The sequence below is a fragment of the Euprymna scolopes genome, chromosome 43 (assembly GCF_053919585.1).
Source record: "Euprymna scolopes isolate OS-2025 chromosome 43, ASM5391958v1, whole genome shotgun sequence".
Taxonomy (NCBI): Eukaryota; Metazoa; Mollusca; class Cephalopoda; order Sepiida; family Sepiolidae; genus Euprymna; species Euprymna scolopes.
The window spans coordinates 35,642,864-35,666,556 of NC_136524.1; the positions used below are offsets into that span (position 1 = coordinate 35,642,864).

Genomic DNA, 23,693 nt, shown 5'->3' on the forward strand with positions numbered 1-23,693 from the left:
GATCTTACTTGAAAACAAAATAAGTTAAGCAGAGGGAATATGGTAAAGAAAAAGGTGATTACACATTAATGGATAGTCTGGTGGAAGATAAAAAATCCAGTGACGGTAAAATCCAAATGTAAAACTTCAAGAAAGTTAAAAGAATTTCCATTTGTACAAGTAAAATCCAAGGAAATCCCGTAATTGGAAGAAGATGGTCCATAATAATCTAAAGGCAGAAATCCATGGAATAATTCACAAAGATGTGTACAAGGAAAAAAATATTAATAAAAGAAAAATAAGATGTGCTTTTCACTCTACTTCCGAGACATAACTATATATATATATATATAAAGAGACAGATGTGTGTGCATTTGGTGTGTGTACGCATCTGGAAAGCACTCATTCGCGTGTGTGTGTGTGTGTGTGTGTGTGTGTGTGTGTGTGTGTGTGTGTGTGTGTGTGTGTGTGTGAGAGAGAGAGAGAGAGAGAGAGAGAGAGAGAGAGAGAGAGAGAGAGAGAGAGAGAGAGAGAGAGAGAGTAGCAATAAAGCCAGGCATGTTCAAGTCTTTTAAGAAAAGTTTAACTCTGGTGGTTAAAAGAAAAACCCAATCCAATAAATTGTTAGTTGCATCTTGTCTCTGATTTTTACAAGCTGAACAAAAAAAGTGTTTTTTTTTTATCTTTATTCTTTTTAGAAGCTGAAAATAAATCAGAAGTTAATGACCTTCTCTTTGTACAAATGAACAGAAGAAGCAAGTAATTATTTTTTTCTTTTAAAATACATATTTTTTATTTATTTACTATTTTTTAGTGTTAATCGGAATCGAGAATTGGAAAAATCGGAACTTTTGGGGTATCAGAATCGGAAAAATTTCTGCCTATTTTCCAATGCTAAAAAAAAAAAACGATTTTTGTTCATTATCTTTTTTACTATTTGATTTTGTTTATAAACAAAATCTTCTATTACTGGTATTAATAATAAGATAATAAGTATTTATTTATTTTAAGCTACCAGTAAAAGCTATAGATCCTCTCCCACAAGTGTGTTTTTATGTTTGAAAAAAAAAAAATATGCATATTCACCATGTGTTTTTACAGCAATCAGAAAAAAATAACAAAAAAGAATCGGAATTGGTAATTGTATCAGAATCGGGAAAAATATTGGAATCGTCCCATCACTACTGTTTTTACTATTTTCCAATAAAGTAAAGCATTTATGTTATGGTGATTGAACAGTATAATTTGATTTCGAAAAATGCATTTTAGGCAAAAATGCTATTGCGCACTCTCGCATCATGTCGAAATTAGTAAAACTTCCCAAAAGGGCAAATAACTGTCATACTCAGTTATTCCCTCTTGACCAATAAGTATGCTTATAACATATGCATATGGAAATTAACATGTTCAGTATAGTTCAAATGACAGGTTTGTAGTATGGAGATAACACAGTGAGATTTTTCTTTTTCTTTTTTTTTTTTTTCAATTTTCTTATCCTTTGGTTTTAGTTGGGGATGGGCCATCCTACCCATTGCCAGACATTCACCCCCTATCTCGCACATTCTAACCGAAATATCTTTTTAAGGTTCTAATCGTCTCTTTAAGTGCAATCGTTTATATCTCTTTTGCTCCAACTTGGTCCCACGTGTATATTTGCTAGATAGTTTTTATTTTTTTTTTAATTCTTTTTCATGAGTCCAGTTGCTCCTATAATTACTGGAGATCTTCCTAAGATTCCAATTTCTTTTCATGTCATACATAACACCTTGGTATTTCGTTATCTTTTCCCTCTCAGTTCTGTTTAACTGTGCATCATTGGGGACACTGACTTCTACTAAGGTTGCTTCTTTCTCCTTCTTGTCCCATATCACTATGTCAGGCTGAATAGCTCCGTTTTCTAGATATGCAGTTGTAGGAATTGCATAGTCTATAGTGGATGGTGTATGACTTATTTCCAACTGTTGTTTCTGGTAAACATGTTCCCAGGACTTACTGCTGCATTCGATATTCAAATTGAATGCGTAACTATGGAAATTTACATTGACCTCATCCCTCCCACTCTGCACCTGTGTATGATTGATCCTAGAATTCTTTGAGCAGATAAATGCATATACATGTATAAGTGCATCCCCCTTTTTTGTTTTCAAACATATGCCTGTGTTGAATATTCACATTTATAAGCGAGTAATAATTAGCAGGCGCACAGTCTGGATAAGTCATTCGCTTTATTTATCTGTATACATCAAGATCTCGCCTATTGCATCTCTCCACATCAAACCTCCCTCTCATCCTTAACAGTTCCAACTCTTTTGGTGTCAAAATTTATGATTGTATCATTTAAAAAAAAAAACAGTTATCTTTTTCTCTCTGCCCCTTCTTTATCATCTGGGCAGCTTCTGTGTACATATAATTTTTCAAGTAAAGGTTGTGCCCGCCAAATTTGGTCGATTACCATCCGCTAATTTAAAGTTCTTAATTTCTAGTGCTGTTTCCCTCCCTATCCAGACTCTGTAATTCACCTGGATTTAATTGTTGTCCCCTTGAACTGTAATGGTTTCATAACACCACAAACTGGACAACAGTTTCCCCACCTCAACCTAATCTGGTACGTTTTGCGTGTGTTTATCCCCCCCCCCCGCCATTAGTAGCCGTGCAGCTGATGACATGTATATTTTGGACGACAAGGTATTTTTTTGCAATATCAAGTTGGAAGCCACAAACGTATTATGTGGTTACTGTATAGAAATTTAGAAGAATATTTATTTAGTACTAGCAGGTCGTTGCCTGGTTGTAAAATATGCTTAAATATAATATTTTAATTCATGCAGATTTCACATTTATTATTATAAAGCCAATTCTTTATTGATTATTATATTGTACCAAATATATAGCAGTAATTTCAAGAGTCAAAATAAAAAAAACAAACAAATATGACTTTGGTGCCATCAGCTAGAATCAAAGTCAAAATATTTAGCTCTGTAGTAGTATTTGGTACCATATGAACTAACAACACATGTATAAAACTTGACAAATTAATGCAGTTAAATGTACAAACATATATTTACGTATGCATAAAGCATACTCATTACGCCAAACTATATTTGCCAAGTTATAGTTTTTCAATTTTTACCCCTTAGCAGCTATTTTTCCAGCTAAAGAACCAAATCAATTTTGAATACCCCATATATCAAGTTTCAAGTCTGTAGCCCAAAAGTTGACAGAGTAGTTTGTTAGAGACCATTCTGCATGCAGACAGACGAGTTCACTTTTATAGTTTACTAGCAGGCCGCCTGGCATTGCCCAATCATAAAATATGCTTAAATATGATATTTTAATTTATACGGATTTCATATTTATTATTATAGAGTCAATACGCTATTGATTATTGTAATGTACCCAATATATAGTGGTGATTTCTAAAGTGAAAAAATAATATGACTTGTATGCTATCAGCTAGAATCGAAACCAAAACATATAACTTTCCAACCTTATTTGTAGCCATCTGAACTAAATCCATGGCCATATAAAAACTAAAAAAAAATAATGTTGTAAAAGATATAATTGTATATTTCCGCATGCATAGAAGTAACACGTTTAGTCAACTTATGCTTGCCAAGTTTCATTTTTTTTTCCATTCCCCCTTAACGACTATTTTTATTGGCTAAAAACCAAATCAAATTTGTTCTACAGGTCCAAGTTTCAAGTCTATCGATCAAAAATTGACAGAGTACTCTGGTAGAGACCATTCTGCGCACACATCGACAAACAAGGTCACTTTTATATATATATATATATATATATATATATATATATATATATATATATATATATATATATATATATATATATATATATAAATGTTAAAGTTCACGTATGCTTCTAGGACAGTGATTTAAAGGTTATGAGGGTTTTTGAAGCATGAAAAACGATGTTACTTTTTGTATTTAATATTTTTATTGTTATTTTTTATATTTCAAGCGGACCTGCTGCTCTTGGTCACAAAAAAGTATCGAAATGAAAAAGAAAAAGAAAACAGTTGAAAGAACTGGAAATTTGTCGAAAAAGTTCACGTGAATTATTTTAGCCGTTTGTGGGAGAAGATTGTTTTTTTTTTAATGTTTAATGTTGCAACGTAAAAGGGTTTAAATCAAACGGCAAACATGAGCCGCAATTGATTTCAATATGGATAATGGAATAGAAACGAAATTGTTAAATGGTAAAAATAATGTAATTATTAGTTATGAGTAGTAGTAGTAGTAGTAGTAGTAGTAGTAGTAGTAGTAGTAGTAGTAGTAGTAATAATAATAATAATAATAATAATAATAATAATAAGAAGAAGAAGAAGAAGAAGAAGAAGAATAAAACAACTACTGAAGAGGGCAGAGTTAGAGACAATGTCGGCTTTTTTAATGGTGAGTAAATTCCGTCTCTCCCTCAATAAAGATGGGACGAACATAAATAAATAAATAAATAAATAAATAAATGAATACTACTACTACTACTACTACTACTACTACTACTACTACTAATAATAATAATAATAATAATAATAATAATAATAATAATTAAATGAGAATACAAAAAGTCTCGGTCCTGAAGGAAAATTGTCTCAGTCCCGAAGGAATTCTCATACACAGACCGAGGATAATATCAGAGCAGGTACTTAAATGTATGTGCTTTTGGCTCGAAACTCACTCTGTGTGTATTGATAATAATGACAATATTTATAAAATATTATTATTATTATTATTATTATTATTATTATTATTATTATTATTATTATTATTATTAATAATAATAATAATAATAATAACAATAAAAGTATAAATAATAATATTTATATTAAAACCCTAGACCAATAGTAGCTTTTACATAAAAAAAACATATGCATAAGGGTGCAGGTATATATACGCATGCACAATTAACATCCATATATACGCATACATACCAATACACAGTCATATTCAACGGCCATATGTATATAATGTATGCACCCCCCATACATATAATGCATATATAAATAATAATATGCATAAACAGATATGCACACACATACACGCATATATATCAATACACATGTATATGCATACAATGACATGTACAGGTCCAGGCATGCATACGTGCACCCATATGCATACATACATGCATGCACATATACCCATATGCGCACATGTACACACATACCATATATACACATAAGCACATACACATGAATATATATATATATATATATATATATACATATATATATATATTCATGTGTATGTGCTTATGTGTATAAATTAATAATGAAAATGGATGATTTACTCAAAAGGATGAAATGGAAAGCTACCTTTTTTCTATTGGATAAAAATGATAACACCAAGAAAGAGAGATATGGATTTAAAAGCATTAAATCACCACCAGTAATCCCACAATTAGTGCTATTTGAGAAGGATCTCTATTCACTAATTAGAAATTTAGAATTCCACAAAACTAAAAATCAATTCCAAAAAAAACTCGACGATATTGTAAAGGAGATCAACAAGTCACAACATATCCTTGTTAAGGCTGATAAGACTAGAAACTTTTACAAATTAGACAGGGAGAAATATAATGACCTGGTCCAGAAGAATTTGAAAAAAGACTATCACAAGGTAAAAAATAACAACGTAATTCATTTGATAAATAAGGACAGTAAAAAAATCACGGATGAATTACAAATCAGCGATAGAGTAAATAAACTTAGAGAAAACGAAGCGTATATCCTTTTAAAGGATCATAAACCTAGCTTCAACACAAAACCAACAACAAGATTGATTAACCCAACCAGACCCGAAATTGGAAAGATTAGTAAAAGAATATTAGAGAAAATCAATCTAGAATTAAAACTGCAGTTCAACCTGAACCTATGGATAAATACGGCGGATCCGGTAAAATGGTTTCTTAACATTGCCAACAAGAAAAACTGCGCCTTTGTGCAATTTGACATTATGGATTACTACCCGTCAATCACAAAGGATCTCTTTGGAAAGGCAATTGAATTTGCCAAGACCTATACTAATGTCTCCGAGGAGGATTTGGATATTATTATGAAATGCCGCACAACTGTCCTTGTCTATAACGGGGAACAATGGGCAAAAAATGGGCAAAACAACTTTTTCGGGGTATCAATGGGATCGCTGGACTCTGCAGAGGCAACAGATCTCGTTGGACTTTATATCATTCATAATTTAACGAACGATAATATTATTGATAGAAGGGACATGGGCCTATATCGTGATGATGGGCTGATAATAGTGAAGAATGCTACAAGTGTTAAATGCGATCAAATTAGGAGAGCAATCCATAGGGACATGAAAAATTTTGGCCTAAAAGTAGAAGTTAATGCTAACTTAAAACAGGTTGATTTCCTTGACGTTACTTTAGATCTGGATTTAAATGCTTATAAACCATATATGAAGGATAACGCTAATCCTATTTATATACACCCGCAGTCTAACCATCCACCATCTATTATTAAACATATACCGTTATCTATTGAAAGTAGAATAAGTAACAATTCATCTAATGAAGTAACTTTCAATAATTGCAAAGCTATTTATAATACAGCACTTAAAAATAGTGGATATAAGGACATAGAGATAAAATATAAAATAAATAACACTAGCACAAATGGATCTAGAAATCGTGGTAGGAAAATTATTTGGTTCACACCCCCCTTTAACATTATGTTGAAAACAAAACTTGGTGCAAAATTTTTACAACTTATTAATAAGCATTTCCCACCAAATAATACATTACATAAGATATTTAATAAAAATACATTAAAATTAAGTTACAGCTGTAGTGATAATTTGGAAAGGATTATAAAAAAGCATAATGGAAGAATTTTAAAGACGACTAATAGAGAAGGGGAGAATACTAGTGCAAACACTGCGGTGAATAAATGTAACTGTAAAAAACCTGAGGAATGCCCAATAAAAAATGAATGTCTGACCTCATCGGTGGTATACCAAGCAAGGATATTCCCGATGGAGAACCCAAGGGACGAAAGATTCTACATAGGGAGTACCCAAATGACTTTCAAAAATAGATTCTATGGACATACACGCTCGATGAATAATCAAACATATGAAAAGGACACTTCCTTATCGTTATATTACTGGAAATTAGTTAGAGAAAATAAAACACCTAGTATAGAATGGAATATTATTAGAAGGGCCAATACTTGCCACTCATTGAACTCACCATGTCTATTATGCTTATCAGAAAAACTTGAGATAACTAGGTTTAAAGACCGAGAAAAATTATTGAATATTAAACAAGAAACTGCTATATCCTGCAAACATTTCAGAATACATGCACTTAAGGAACTCTAAATTAGGATAATGGAACTGCTATAAGTACAACTAACCCCCATCAAATAAACCCCCCCCCCCACAAAGAGGATAAGTGAGGTCACAACTATAATCATACCCATATGGGTTACGTAAGTCACTTAATGTTCTACTTCATCGAGCAGTTATGTTATTACTAGCCGAAATAAGTACCTGTATGAAGGTATATTTGAACTAAATGAGTAATAGATCGTTTTGAGTGAAGCCCGAAATAATGTATGCATATGGATATTTTTGGGTGTGTGCATGTATGGATATATGATCTTTATAGACCCGTGTAGGAAAAATAATTTATTAATATAAAAAAAAAAAAAAAAAAAAAAAATAGAAGAAATAAATAGATGAAAGAAAGTAAGGAATGAAGGGTGAATGGAAGAGAAAGGAATAAGGGTATTAGTGTGAATAAGCAAAGATGAAGGTAAGTACTACAATATATAAGCTTATATACTAGGTTTATATAACCTAAATACTCTGATTTCTGTCATATGTTATTATATATTATTATTGTGTCGTGATACATCTTATGTATATCTGCCTTACCATCGAAAGAATCTTTGTTAAATATGAGGATAACCCTATGAACTTCATGCTGAATTCAATATAAATTTTTACGTAGTGTCAATTTTTACGGTAAAAACCTACAACTTAAGAAAGTGTAACAAGCGGAAGGGGCCATGAAACATAACTAGAGATGTGGAATTTGATAGAAAAAGTGAATTTATACAGTAGGTTATTCATGTCTGTTTCTACTTTAGATGTATCATTTGGTGGCACGGTACATGTATGCATGTATATATATATATATGTCTATATTTGTGTGACTTGTGGATATATAGGTGTATTTTACGTATGCATGTATGTTTGTATGTTTATATATATATGTATATCTGTATCTATGTATCGGTGTGTATGTTTGTATGTGGATGTGTCTCTGTGTCTATTGTATGTGGATGTATGTATACACACGTATATTTCTGAACTATTAGAATAGGCTGCCTCGTATAGAATTGTTGTAACAATATAGATTACAAAAATGTATGGATGTCTGAATGTTGTTTATATATATGTTATATATGTATGTATGTGTTGATATGTATATGTATGTCTGTTGTGTGTGTGTTTATATGTATGTATGTGTATATATATATATATATATGTATATGTATGTATTTATGTATGTATGTATGTGTGTGTTTGTGTATATATGTGTATATGTATGTATATAGATATATATATATATGTATATATATATGTATATATATGTACACCCGTCTGTAGTCGGGTAGCATAATATTGCATATACGAAGATGTTACCACGCTGCATAAGTAAAGAAAAATACTATTATTTGTCTCTGTATGTCTGTAATGTGTGTATGTATATATGCGCGGGTGTAGATAAATGTTAGACATTTATAAGTGTATTGATACACGCATATAGGTACATGTGGGGTTTAGAAAACTTTCGGGTTTATATTTATTCACATTTTGTTGGTTTATTTGTTTTAATTAAATTTACTTTATTCTTATTTATTTATTTATTTATTTTTTTATTTTTTATTTTTTTATTTATTTATTTTTTATTTTATTTATTTTTTTATTTTTTATTATATTTTTTATTTATTTTTATTTATTTATTTATTTATTTATTTATGTATTTTATTTTTATTTTTATTTATTTATATCCTTTTTTTTACCTTAATGTAACTTTTACTTTATCCTCTATGTAGTTTCAGAATCATTGTATAGTTTCAGTAAATAAAACAAAGAGTGTTCAGCATGGATTCGCTTTTGAATATATTGATTAATGTGTGTATGTGTGTGTTGGCAGTGTCTGTGTATGGATGTGTTATGTGTGTGTTGCGTGTATGTATGGGTGGAGGTAGATTAAAAAGGCACCGGTCAGTACTTGGTTGACCATAGCTAAGGTTATTAACTTACAGACTCTAAGACAAGAAAACTAAACTCTCAAGTACCCTATATCATAAAAAGCCAAAAGTTAGGTTACATGGAGGAAGGGGAAAAGAAAAAAGATGTTTATCATCTTCAGAGACCTCACTCATCCTTTTACCGTTTTTTGTTTTTTTGACTCCCACCCAGGTTGTATTTTTAACTTGATAAACGAAGTAGAAAAATGTATTTGGTGGAAATGTCACTTTTGAAGGTAGTTCTTGGCCTGAAGACGTAATCCCCCAACGTGGGTGATTACAGAAACATGTATGCACATATGTAGCCATTAATGTTTGTATAAATAAAATTAATATATATATACATATACATATACATATACATACATATAGAATATACAAATACACATACACATAAATACACATATATACATATACATACATATACAAATATATAAGCATATACCAAAATACAAGAGCATGTAAGGCAGCATAAAGATGTGCACATCAAAATAATTATGCATTACATGGACAGGAACGTACATACACATATATATACACATATATAAACAATATAAAACCATATATGTACAGATATATGTATACATATCCTCATATAAACACATACCTACATATATAGGCGCATATACACATACTTATTTTTATTTTTATTTTTTTTTTACAAGGTGGTCACCACTTATCAAGGCCCAGAAGCCACTCGGGGATAAGGGTTATTGTAAGTACAGTACGTTAGTGTGGATATTTAAAGTGTCTACTTAAGGGGGCAGTTCATCAGGAATTTGTTTTCTCAGATATGCTCTTAAAGATAGTAACTCCGCTGTTGTGAGGCCGATAGAGGGCAAATATAAATGCAGTGGTATAAGCAAGTTCAACCCGGAAGCACATATAAGGTAAATTAGGATCTTCTCTAGAGATATCCCTGCCACATGGGAAGCCATCTTTAATATAGGCACATATTCCATGCCATTGGCGATCTTGGGGGTCAGATTTAGATGTTAAGTTAGAGTATCCGTTAATTATGAACTCATCTAGGGAAGTGGTCGACCCTATTCCAGTTACGCTTAGAAAGAATATGTCCGGTGTCGTCTCCTGTAGTTGGATTTCAACCTCTGGAAGGTTGGAATGTAGACCCCTGATGTTGAAGAAGAGAAGGAGACATGGTAGTAGGGGTCTACATTGGAAGATGGGGTTCTAGGTTTATTCAAGTTTTTTTTTTCTGGAGATGTTTTATGTTGAGGTTTTGGGATTTGTGGAACAGGTCAGCATACTTGGTTAGAGCAGTACAGAGAGGGAAAGTAAGAGAGAAAAGGACAGGAAATTACACAACTATCAATTACTATTTAAAGACATGTATAAAATAAAGTGAGTGAATAAGTAGGGATATGAAGTTAACGATGTAAACACCGATATATATATATATATATATATATATATATATATATATATATATATATATATATATATATATATATATATATATATATAGGAAAATGGTGCAAATAGAATGTTCGGTATAACGAAAATAATAGTAGTAATGATGATGATGATGATGATGATGATGATGATGATGATGATGATGATGATGATGATGATGATGATAATAATAACAGTAATAATAAAAATAATAATGAAGATAAAGTAATAAGAAGAATAACAAGAGAATAATGCATGTGTAAGCTATAAAACGAAAAGATGTAATATACATATTGGAATCAATATAGAACAAGAACAGGTTAATACATACGTATAAGTATATATGTATGAGTAGGTGATTGTGTTACTTAATTATTTTTTAAGTATTTGTAGAATTTAAGTTGGCCAAGGTCTCTGTTAAGACCTGTTTTCTGAGTGTTTAGTCAGATGATCCATTATATTTCTTTTTGTTTTTGTATTTTTGTTGATGGGAAATTTCAGTCTATTAGGAGGCATCTAATATTGTCTATAGTGTGTCCAGGTAAATTGAAGTGGTTTGCTAGTGGGGTGGGGGATTTTTGTCTGATTGTCATCTTATGATTGTTTAGGCGGATTTGAAAACGTGTCAGAGTTTTGCCAATATATCTTCCATTGTTGCAAATGGAGCAGTATATGCAATATATCACATTAGAACTGTCACATGTTAGACGCAGTGGTTTCATGTGAGTGTTACATTCAGGTATATTGAATAGTGGTGTGGTATTTAGGTGTATGCATATAAGACATCGCGGTTTATTGCATCTATCATTGCCATTTTGTTGTGTGTCCTGTGTGTGTTTGCAAGTGAGTCTGACTGAGAGATTGGGTGGTTGTTTGATCGCATTAATTGGTAGAAGGTGAAATATAGACTTAATGGAGTTATTTTTTAGGTTGTTGTAAGTTTTTTTTTAGGTGCGTTGTAATTTTATGGCTGTGTTGGCCATGGTTGAAAACCATTGGGATGCGTTTGTTAATGTTCTTTTTGTTTGTACTAGAGAAGAGGGGATCTGTAAATTTTATTAGTTTTTTTATGGCTTATTTAATATACTTAATGGGATATTGATTATTGATGAATTTTTGCGTAAGGTTTGTGATACAGTGTATGTAGTCTAGGGGGTCAGAGCAGATGCGTTTTATTCGTATGCATGAACTGTAAATGATAGAGTTTTTTTAGGTTTAATGGATGGTTGCTATAGAAATTGAGAAATGTCTGATTGTCAGTGGGTTTAATATAGAGGGACATAGATAGTCTATTGTTAGGGGATATGATAGTGACATCCAAGAATGGGATGGAGTTGTATGAGTGTTCCATGGTAAATTTTATATTGTTATGTGAATCATTGATGTATTCGTGGAAATTCTTTAGGTTGGTTAGTCCATGTGGCCATATGAAAAAAATATCATCAATGTATCGGCAATAATGGGACGGTTCGAGGGGGAAGTTTTCAAGGAGTTTGGTTTCTAGCATATGCATAAAAACGTTGGCATAGCTAGGGGCCATTTTAGTGCCCATGGCGGTTCCTTTTATTTGAAGATAATTTTGATTGTTAAATTTAAAATTGTTATGTGTGAGGATGAAGTATATAAGCTTACAAATATTTTCTATTTTGTCGTTGGGGAAATTATTTTGAAGGAGGAATGTTCTACAGGCTCGTCATGAGGGATGTTAGTGTATAGAGCTGATACGTCTAATGTGACTAAAATAATTTCTTGTGAAAGATTGTCGATTTGTCCAATAGTGTTGAAGAAATGTGTGGTGTCCTTAATATAGCTAGGGATGTTGGGTAATAAGGGGGTTAGAATTTTATCTATATATCCAGATATATATTCTGTTAGGGTGCCAACACCTGATATTATGGGTCTGCCAGGGGGTGAGATGTTAAGGGATTTCGCTAGTTCATAAATGTTGTCAGGGTTGAGGGCCAAAGTTTGAGGTGTAGCGGTGGTAGTGTCTGTGTTTGTTATGAATTTGTGAAGTTTATGTAGTTTAGGAGTAGTATAAAAGTTAGCTGCTTTAGGATTTGTGGGAATGAGGGAAGTAATTATCTTGGAGATACAAGGAGTAAGATTTTTGATAAGATTCGTGAGTTCTATTTTATAGATGAATGTTGGGTCTTCCGGGAGTGTTTTGTAAAAATTTGTGTCTTTGAGTTGGGTTTCCGCTTCCTCAATATATTTAACGGTGTCCATGATATATATAAGACATTTTGTCTTTGTACATGTCACTAAAAAAGAAATAAATAGAAAAGATATAAACATATATACTTTTCAAATTTTGATTTTGTATACTTACACATATATATTAGTGATAAAACGATTCCAATATTTTTCCCGATTCCAATTAAATAACCGATTCCATACTAAATTCCCTATTCCGATACAATTACTTATTCCAATTCTCTCTAAATCTCAAAATATTTAACTATAAATTTGTTATTTTTTTCCCAATTACCGTAAAAACACGTGTTAAATGTGCAGATATTTTCTCAAACCTGAAAACATAAGTTGCAGAAGGAGAGGTGGAGGTGATCTATAGGTTTTAGTTTTGCTGGGCGTTTAAAATCAATAAATATTTATTATTTCATTATTACTACTACCAGCAGTGGAAGATTTTGCTTTAAACAAAAATCAAATAGTAAAAAAGGTAATTAAAGGAATCGTTTTTGGCATCGGAAAATAGGTACCAATTTTTCTGATTCCCCTAGCGATTCCGATACTCCACAAAGTCCCGATTCCCGATTCTTATTCTGATTAATCATCCCGACAGTAATATATACATATAGGCTTCCTTCAATCTTGACAGACTATGGATACGCACTGTAAGGGTGCCTGCACATGAATTTTTTGTGGCAAGAGTTGCGCAATCACCATCCACACCTCTCCTGAGTCGACATTGTTGAATACCAATAGCAAGTCGAGGTTCTGGAAACAGTGCCGAGATAAGCGGAAAGCACATACAGCGCCTAGAATTTCCAAATGGTGACCCATCTGGTACTAACCAGGCTCAAACATTATTTAACTTCAGTGATCTGACGAGAATCCGTGTGTCATTGTGATTATACCGCATTTACACATATGCATCATAAGAAATATACATGGACACAACATGTGATTCCGATATATATAGATACTAGTGTTGGGACGATTAATCGGGAATTGGAAAAATGCATTGCCTGGAATGATTTCCATTAAAAAAAAAAAAACTCAGACCAAACTTCTTATTTAGTCCGGGGCGGTGTGGGGTGGGGCAAATTGTTATCGTTTAGTGAAAAATGACCAGGAAAAAGTGTTAGTTGATTATAATGGTATTCTTAGTTGTTTTATTATTTCTACAAAGTACTGAAACGAGGACTTTCTTATTTCGATGATTCCTTTAATTTCTTTCCAGGTTTATTGTGTCTGCTGGGTGGGATAGAAGAATAAATATCTACGAAGATAATTTGGAATCAGGTGTCCATCATCCTGCAAAGTACTGGAACGAGGATTTGGTAGGTCATTTTCGACTACTTGCTTGCAATAAACTCACCATCTAGTGCACAAGCCCCTCCCTACTATTGGACAGCGTGCAAATAAAAAAAATGAAAAAAAAACTGTTGCTAACCTAATATGCCCCACACTGTCTACCAAATTTCAGCCCCTGTCCCATCACTGCAGTATTACTGTTTATTTACTTGGAGAAGGAGATTCAGGAATTTGCTCTGTAAGTTCTGTGTTGGTGTCCATTGGTGTGACATAATTCATATGAGCGCATGGGAATGTATCAGCAGCGGCAGCAAAGGATGGCTGGCTGTGAAGAGATTAGCAGCAGCAGCAGCAGTAGCCAAAAAATACGCATATGCAAATTGGGAAGTGTGAGTGAGAAGAAAAAGGAATAAAAGGAAAAAAAAATTGTACCATGTGCTCAGGGCAGCAGCAAAGTGCACATCAAAGAAAATGGATGTGTCAAGTTGTAGACGAAAAATGGCAAGCAAACTATCCTTTGCTACTGCTGATATTTTCATGCACTCATATGCACAATGTTACATTGGGAGTGGCATGAAGACGATTTTGTAGTTATTACAGATTCCCTACATGCAGGGCTGGCCTTAGCTATTGCGAAGGGGGGGTGCTTTATACAAAACGGATTGCTGAGTCAGTATTTTTTTTCTTTTTTAACAAATGTTTTTATTACCGGTACTTTTGACAACGCTTAAAAAAAGTCTCTCACTGCCACATGTTTATCTTACCAGGTTCTTGGTTCTCTTTCTTCCAACCGTATGCCGGTTGCAACTGGCCCATTCTTGTGCTCGCTATTTACACGTCCATTTTCTTTGACATCGACCTTCTTCCTCTCCCCAACCTCACACTAGCCAGCCATTTCTCGCCTGCGACTTCATATGTCCATTTCTTCCTACATCGACTTCATTTCTCTGCCCAAGCACGTGGTGCATTTTTTCTTCTCTTTTGCCTTTCTCTTCTCGCACACACTTACTAATTTACATATGTGCGCTTTTCTGCTCCTGCTGCTAATTGGAGTGCAGATGAGTACTTGCCATGAAAATAACGATAAAGCTGAGACAGGCTTGCAACGTCTCTTCTGTGGAAAAGTGGTTGCAGGGAAGAGAAAAGGGCATCCTCCACTAGACTATGAAGTCTATTTTGAACTCTGTCAAGGCAGGATAAGCAGCTTCTAGCAGCTTGTGCCCAGATATGACAACAGTACATCATCATTGTGGAGATGTGCAGTTGCTTAATAGATATCTAAGAAAATATCAATACTTTCGTCATGAATGCCAAGTTTCATCAAATATTCCCGACAAATGATGAACGATCATGAGTTTGCCCAACAGCTTTAATGTACAAAGTAATTGTTTTTTTTGTTTTTGGTACTTGGGTGGTTTATGCACGGTGTTGAAATAATGACATCATTATTTAGAAAGCCATGCTTAACATAGGAAGGGAGGAGCTTTGTTGGAGAGCTATTTTTAACATGGGGAGTGCATTGGAAGGAAGGAGCTTTGTTAGAAAGCTATTCCTAACATTGGGAGGAAGGAGCTTTGTTAGAAAGCTATTCTTAACATGAGGAGGGAGGAGCTTTGTTAGAAAGCCATTCTTAACATGGGGAGGGAGGAGCTTTGTTAGAAAGCTATTCCTAACATGAGGAGGGAGGAGCTTTGTTAGAAAGCCACTCTTAACATGGGGAGGGAGGAGCTTTGTTAGAAATTCATGTTTAACATGGGGAGAGGGGAACTTTGTTAGAAAACCATTCTTAACATGGGGAGAGAGGAGATTTGTTAGAAAGCCATTCTTAACATGGGGAAGAGGATTTTGTTAACTATCTGTCACATGTATTTTATTCAGCTTTGCACATAGTCGGAACTGCTTACATCATATGTACCTCATGTGTGAAAATCTTTGGGTGTCTGTTAAGCAACGGCACCAAAAGTGCTGAGAGACTGGTTGTTGACCCTAATTATATTTGTTGTAGATGTATGGATGTTCCTCGCCCAATAAATAGTCAAACATTGGTGCTTATGGATGTGGACAGCTCCCGACTTGATGTTGTACCTACCCCCTGCTACCTGGGCGATATATTAAATACTGGTGGTGGTTGCAAAATGTGCTATCATTACTCCCTGTTGTATTGCTTGGGAAAAATTCAAGAAAACTGCTGCCAATCCTAACATTTTCCAAAGGAAGAGGTAATGATTCGCATGACAACAAAACAGATACACCCCCATCAAAAAAGAGGAGGTAATGCCTATGATGATATAAAAGTATCAAATGGTGTAATGCATAAAAATCTGAACTAAGTTTGACATGTCGTGTTCAAATTATGTTAGGGTTGTAAATTAACTTTTATTTTCTTTGTTTTAGACGTCTCTTCCCAGAAATGGGCGAAATAGTATACACAGATGTGATAAAAGTTAATAGACATCCTTAATATTATTAATAATGAATATGTTTCTCGGACGGTCTTGGTTGACCAGAAAGTAGTGCTGTGCAGAGGTCTAGTGTTGTCTTAACATGGGGAAGAAGGAGCTTTGTTAGAACGTCATTCTTAACATGGAAAGGAGAAGCTTTGTTAGAAAGACATGCTTAACATGGGGAGAAAGAAAGCCATTCTTAACATAGGGGAAAAGGAACTCTGTTAGAAAGCTATTCTTAACATGGGGAAAAGGATTTTGATAACTGTCTATCACATGCATTTTATTCAGTCCTAGTACTAAGAAATGTTATGAGAAATAGAGGTAGCGTTGTACACTTTTACACACGTTGTCATCTCAGTCGCAAAATAGACAAAGAATAGAAGAAAACTTCAACTCACTTCTTTTTTTTTTTTTGTAACAACAACGTTTATTTCCTGTTTGTTACAGCCGTGACGTCACCCACGTAATTAAGCAACTATGAAGTTGAGAATAATAGTTCGCAAAAGAATGAGTACAGAATTTATGAAGTGTCATTGCAAGAGGATTAAAAGAAAAAAAAAAAAAGTACAAAATCCAAGTTTTTGTTTTATCATCGTTCAATGATACGTAAGGACACTTTGGTCATCATCTCATCAGAGAGGATATGATTCTGAATGGGTTTTACACTCACCAAACCTTGATCTCCCTGCAGTGTTATTGTTGACAATTTTGCACGCCGTATGCGGATACATTTATCATTGAACATTAATAAAGCAAAGATTTTTTGGACAGTCATGATGTAAACATCTATTAAGCACTCTATGAGTGAACGGAATTTTAGTTTATATGCTGTTAGATCACCAAAATTATGTTGAGCATAGTCAATACCAGATGGGCGATCATTCCTTAGAAACTTCCTTGTTCGATTGAAGCTGCATATTAACGGTATTAACAAATGTATTACATTATGTTTATTTAATTCTTAGAAAAATGGTCATCGAGAAGGAATTGTGTGCCTTGCTCAGTCGCCATGTCATATGCTTGCCTCAGCCAGTCACGATGGAGAGATTATTGTATGGAAAATGATGTCTGGCCACATCTTCTGCCATTTACAAGCACCTGTTCCACATGGATACAAGAGTAATTCAAGTAAGGATCCTACGCATTTAAAATAACCATTATTTAATCCCAAAACACCATTATTAAATCCCAAAACACCATTATTTAATCCCAAAACACCATTATTTAATCCCAAAACACCATTATTTAATCCCAAAATACAAATTGTTTGAATTATCGGGTTGCCTGGAAAGTATGCACCAAATTTTAAAGCAAGTAAAATGTTAAAAAAATGTAAATATGAGGTGCCTTCGATAAGTTTCCAGACTTTTTTTTTGTATAGGCGTTTAAAATTGCCGTAGACTCTTGAAAATTCAGTATGTTATTGCTATACATCTTATGAGAGGACTGACCAAATTTTTTATGATTTCAGGTTCAAATGAACAGCTACAGCAGGAATTGGAATGCACCCTTCTAAAGCCTGATTGTCACAGCTGATTTCAAAAATGCGATCTGGACGTGAGGACGCTTTAGAAGAGAGATATGCTATAAAACTGTTTTAAAATTAGAAAAATTGCCGCAGAAACGTATGGAATATTTCAGACTGCTTTTGGATCATCTTGCATGAATCAAGCATCAGTTTTTGAGTGGCATAAGAGATTCAAGGAAGGCAGGAAGTCTGTGAGGGATGATGAGAGGTGTAGGAGGAGTAAGGAAGTCAGAACATCAGAGTTGATTTGCCAAATAAAGAATTTCATAGATAAATGCACATTTTGATGTCAGTGTAGGAACTGTACACACAATTATTCACTTAGAAGTGAAGATGCGGAAAATTTGTGCGAAATTTGTCCCAAGGGTGCTCTATCCTTATCATAGATTATTTGACAAAGATGAGCATCAAGACAGTTTGTCACCCTTCCTATAGTCCCGTCCTTGTTCCCTGTGACTTTTGGTTATTCCCTAAACTCAAGGAAAACCTGTTGTTGTGAGACAATTGAGGAAATAAAAGAGGTTAGGGTTAGGGTTATTGACATGCTCACGCAAGAGGACTTTCCTGGGGCCTCCCAGAAGTTGCTGGAACGGTACAACAAGTGCATTGCAGCCAGAGGAGATTACTTTGAAGGCGAGTAGAGTTTCATGTGTGTACTACCAATAAAAGTGGCCATACGAAAAAGTGTAGGAAATTATTGAAGGCACTTTGTTGCATTAAATTTTTAGTCAGATTTCTCATGGATAGAGGACTTTGATATGATAATCTGTTAACTCTTGTGTTTTGTAAAGCCAGCATTCACCCATACATGGTATACTCTTGCCACATCTGGGCTGGTGCATCTATCACTACTCTCTCATTCTCAGAAAGGGTCCAAAAAAGAGTCTGAAATCTAATAGATCCGGCACTGTTAGTGCTAAGCTCCAACCCCTGTCCCCTCACTGCAATGTTGTGCCCCTGTGCTTGCTTTACAAGCAGCAAAATCCCACCCCTTCACTGTTGAGACCCATAGATGACAAAAAGCCTTTTACTCTAATAGTTTCTTCCCATAGAATGGCCACCCCTGTTTCTTCTTTCCCTGGCTTTAATGATCTACAGAAATTTAAATGTAACACAAACAGACATCTCACTGCTCAACTCTTCACATAGTCCTCTGTAGACATGATCTCGATTAGTAACTTCTCACGCCCCCCCCCCGTGGCAATATGCTTAGTTTGAGTTGAAAATGCATAAAAAAATTAATTAAATAAACTGTGCATATTTGAAATTGAACACATGCCTAACAAAGGGAAGACTTCCCTAAATATTGCAACATGAATATAGTAGTTAACCATACAATGCAAATAAGAGCATATTACACGTAAAATATTATATATATATATATATATATATATATATATATATATATATATATATATATATATACAATAGAAAAATGCGAGCATGAAAAGTGATATGGTTAAGCTTAAACATGGAAAAGTAAAGGACTAGCTGTTAAAACTGGAAAAGAAAAGGACAAGATATTTTAGTAAAAAATATAATAAATTTATAACTTAAAATATTGTAGCATTAAGAATTGATTATGTAATGTTAAATTGAATTGTAAAAAAAATTTAATGCTGCAATATTTTATATAGACTAGCCTGTGTGCCTGGCATTACCCGGGTTTTTTGAGGTGTGTGTTGAGCAAAAAAAAAAAAAAGTGGTAGTAGGTAGTCAGGCTCGGACTCATACTGCAAAGGAGGAAAAGAATGTGAAAGAAAAAAAAACCATGACGTCTTCGCTGTTGCATCCATCGTCAAATCAGAATTGGCGAAGGTTTAAATTGAGGCTAGTCAATTGAAAAGAGGGGATGACTTTAAAAAAAGCGACCCCTTCCTGTAGAAAAGTGCCCATTTGAGGGTAAAGATATTAATGCTTTTAGCCAATTTTCTGATATTTGTCATCCGAAGGGTCGAGCTTCAAAACAATATAGTTCTCATGAAAATCCGTCGCTTCTGTTGAAATTTTTACGCAAACATACATACATACATACATACATACATACATACATACATACATACATACATTTAAACAGACAGGTGAGATTTATATTATAGACTAGCCTGGGTTCACGGCGTTGCCCGGATGTTTGGTGTGTATTGAGCAACAGCAACAACAAAAAAGTGGTAGTAGGCAGGCAGGCTCAAACCCATACCGCAAAGCAAAGTTAATAGTTGCTGTAAGTCTGAAATCGACATGGATTGCGTGATTGGATTATTGTGAGTTTTACATAGAGAAAATTGCTCATATCTTTGAAAATATTATTTCACAAGTTGGAGGACCTGAACGAGAATTACCCTCCTATAATTTTTACAGTATGTTTTAGTGTAGGAATTATTTTATGTCAAGATGGGAATTTTAACTAACATGTTCGATGTTCTCTGTTGAAAGCAAGAAATAAGACAATCACAAAACAACAAACCCTACCCGTAAAATCCAAGACAAACTTTATTGGTACACAGGATATTATTGCAAAATAGTGTGCCCATCTTGCGTCCAACGTTGTGGAGCTGGTAGTTTGCTTCAGTGAAGCGGTAGTTTTAGTCCTTTTGCAATCTGTATGCTGTCGTAGTCTGTTGCAGAGAAGGATTAATTTAGCCATGTTCCATTGGACCTCTTGGGTTTGTAATGCTTTTAGGGCACACCCTAATAAAATAAATTATTCGGTACAAGCTTCTGAAATGACAAACGCAACAACTTCATAAAAGGTCACAGAAAAGGTTTACTGAGGAGAATGTGGCATTTTCCTTTTAGAAAGCTGGACTCCGGCACCTGGTATTATCGCGGTAGTTATTCCAGTGGAATCATCGATACCGTAGAGATAACACCGAGATGGAGAGAGAGAGAGAAGAAAAGGAGGTCCGTTCCGTTTGGTGTCTCTCTGCGTAAAAGAATGAGTTGTTCTTCTTCAAACCGGATGCTGGCCGATTTCCTTTGGGGATAGGTATCAATGCGCCGTACCCCTGACTGGTCAAGATGTGGCCGAATAGCACAGGGGAGAGGCATTGATTCGAGGAAGAAAAAGCCCCATTTGTTTCTGCTACAGACCTCATATCTCTAAAAAAATTGGTAACAACGTAAGCAGGCTGAATAACCGAAGATGAAAAGTTCACAATGATAAGAAAAGTCCGTAATGCGGTTGTAGGTATTCTGTCTTATAAGTAAGCCTAATTCATAGGCTTTTACAAATATGTTCTATACTTCATCCATGGCTAAGATCTGAAGTAAAGAAGACACTAATGTTAGCGCCTAAGTCTCCTTCTTAGAAGACATAATAAAAGTGAGTCCTCACTCCTTCGCTGATCTGAAACGAACCGAAGTAAACGTTATAAAAATAAAATGAAATAGCGAAACGATATTTAAAGCAAGAGAAACACTTATTGTCTGTGTATTTTCATGCATTTTTTTTACGCAAGAAAAATAATGAAACATTTTTTTCACAAGAAAGTTAAATAAGAAAAGAAGAATTCGGTATTCTTCTAGCTTTTGGACGAGACAAAAACCGAACTTTTTTTTTAACCTAATTCTGAACCAACCCTAACCTAACTCTAAACTAACATTAACCTATTTTATTGCCTTTGGTGACTTATTTGTTGACTATTTTTTCACCCCTTTATTTTCTTTGTTAAAATTCTTGACAATCGCCAATTTAAACCTTCCAGCTATTAATCTAAACAGTCCGAAAAAGCCAAGGAAAAGTCCATTTAGTTTGATCATAGCCGCCCCACCCCCCGTCCAAAGTAAACAGAATTTGTATGAAATATTAAACGGTTCTTCCGCTCGGTTAATGTCGAAAAACGGTTAATTAAACTGCAGAAGCACTTGTTGAAAACTATACAAGTTATATAATTTGATATCCCCCGAAGAACGAAAAACATAAAATGTTTTTGTAAACCGTTTGTGAAAACTTCATTTTTTAGATCAAGTTAAAAAGCATTAAAAACTACGTAACAGCACAAAAAAGATGAAATACATTTTTTTGTTTTTGGAAAACTTTCTTATTTCAAATGTCCACTAAAGATTCCTCCGCAAATGTGACAAGTCACTTTATTATGCGAATGCATCATGAAAGAAAAGCGTTAACAAATGCAGTGAAATGACGCAAAATAGTCCCAGGGTCCAGGGATTAATACCATGCAAACGGTAAATTTGCGACGGGTTTAAATGCCAGATTCGTTTTCAGCGGCCTCGATAACGCCTAAAAACACACAAGAATGGTTGGCGCTGTGTTACATTTAAAATAAACATTTACCAAATTTGTACCAGTACCTTTACCTATTATAAGAAATTTGCCAGCATATATCATTTCTTCTGTTTCAGCTGAAAGTGATCTTACTATACAGAAGCTCTTGTTCCTCGACTATCGGTCCACAAAACAATGCAAGGCTCAACTCATTTCAAGCGGACCATATGCAAGCATACATTTTTGGAATACTTTCAATGAGGGTCAACTTCTAGCACAGTTTGCAGCTGTAAGATTTGGATCATATTTTTTTTAAATGGTAGATAGGGTTTTTGTTTATGTTGAAAAGAAGGTTTGTTCTTTTATCTAGCAAGGACATTCATTCAGTTCACGGTTATAGCTATTCACATCTATCTATCTATCTATCTATCTATCTATCTATCTATCTATCTATCTGTCTGTCTGTCTGTCTGTCTGTCTTCCTTCCTTCCTTTCCCTATCCTTTCTCTCTCTCTCTCTTTATATATATATATATATATATATATATATATATATATATATATATATATATATATATATATATATATATATATATAAATTATGACCTACAACTAATAACCTCCATCACTACGGACTTTTCTTAATATACGGTTGGTTGCTTTTTGTCTTAATGTTGAACTCTGAATCAAATATACCTATGGATCTATATATGTACATGCGTGTTCTTATGTATATGCATATGTACTAATTGAATATAAGCCTATATGCAACTAACTGACTTTTTTCTAAAAAATATTTCTGAAATTATTTCTCTATTTATATTTACATTTTTATATTTTTTACATTTTATGACTAAAACTCATCAAATTTTTAATTTCATCTCATGCAGTAACCAGCAAATGCATAGAAATGTTAATATCTGCATTCCTATCTGATTATTTTGCTAATAGTTTTTTCTTCTGATGAAAAGATTAAGCATTCTTTGAAACTCCGCAGATTAAGTGCTATCTAACACAGCAGTTTTGGAGCATTCTGCCAAATAATAAAAACTAATTGTTAACTTCTATATTACAGCTTTGTTCTTACTATGATTTATATATATATATATATATATATATATATATATATATATATATATATATATATATATAGAGAGAGAGAGAGAGAGAGAGAGAGAGAGAGAAAGGGAGAGAGAGAGAGAGAGAGAGAGAGAAGAGAAGACCAAATAATTAATAAAACATGTTAAAACACTTTAAGAAGAGTTAAAAACATATTTAATTTTTAAAAAGGAAACAC

The 23,693-nt window shown here is 33.7% G+C and overlaps 1 protein-coding gene across 2 annotated transcripts in view; it reads left to right on the forward strand.

Moving 5' to 3' along the window:
• Positions 1-23,693, forward strand: part of LOC145268284 (cilia- and flagella-associated protein 337-like) — a 177,131-nt gene that overhangs the window by 110,463 nt on the left and 42,975 nt on the right. Inside the window, exons 18-21 of one of the 2 annotated variants that reach the window (XM_080123687.1) lie at positions 678-738; positions 14,124-14,223; positions 17,610-17,772; positions 22,535-22,686. In XM_080123687.1, the coding sequence (XP_079979813.1) occupies positions 678-738; positions 14,124-14,223; positions 17,610-17,772; positions 22,535-22,686 (476 nt within the window). The remainder of the gene's footprint in view (positions 1-677; positions 739-14,123; positions 14,224-17,609; positions 17,773-22,534; positions 22,687-23,693) is intronic. The other variant, XM_080123688.1, reaches the window with a different exon arrangement.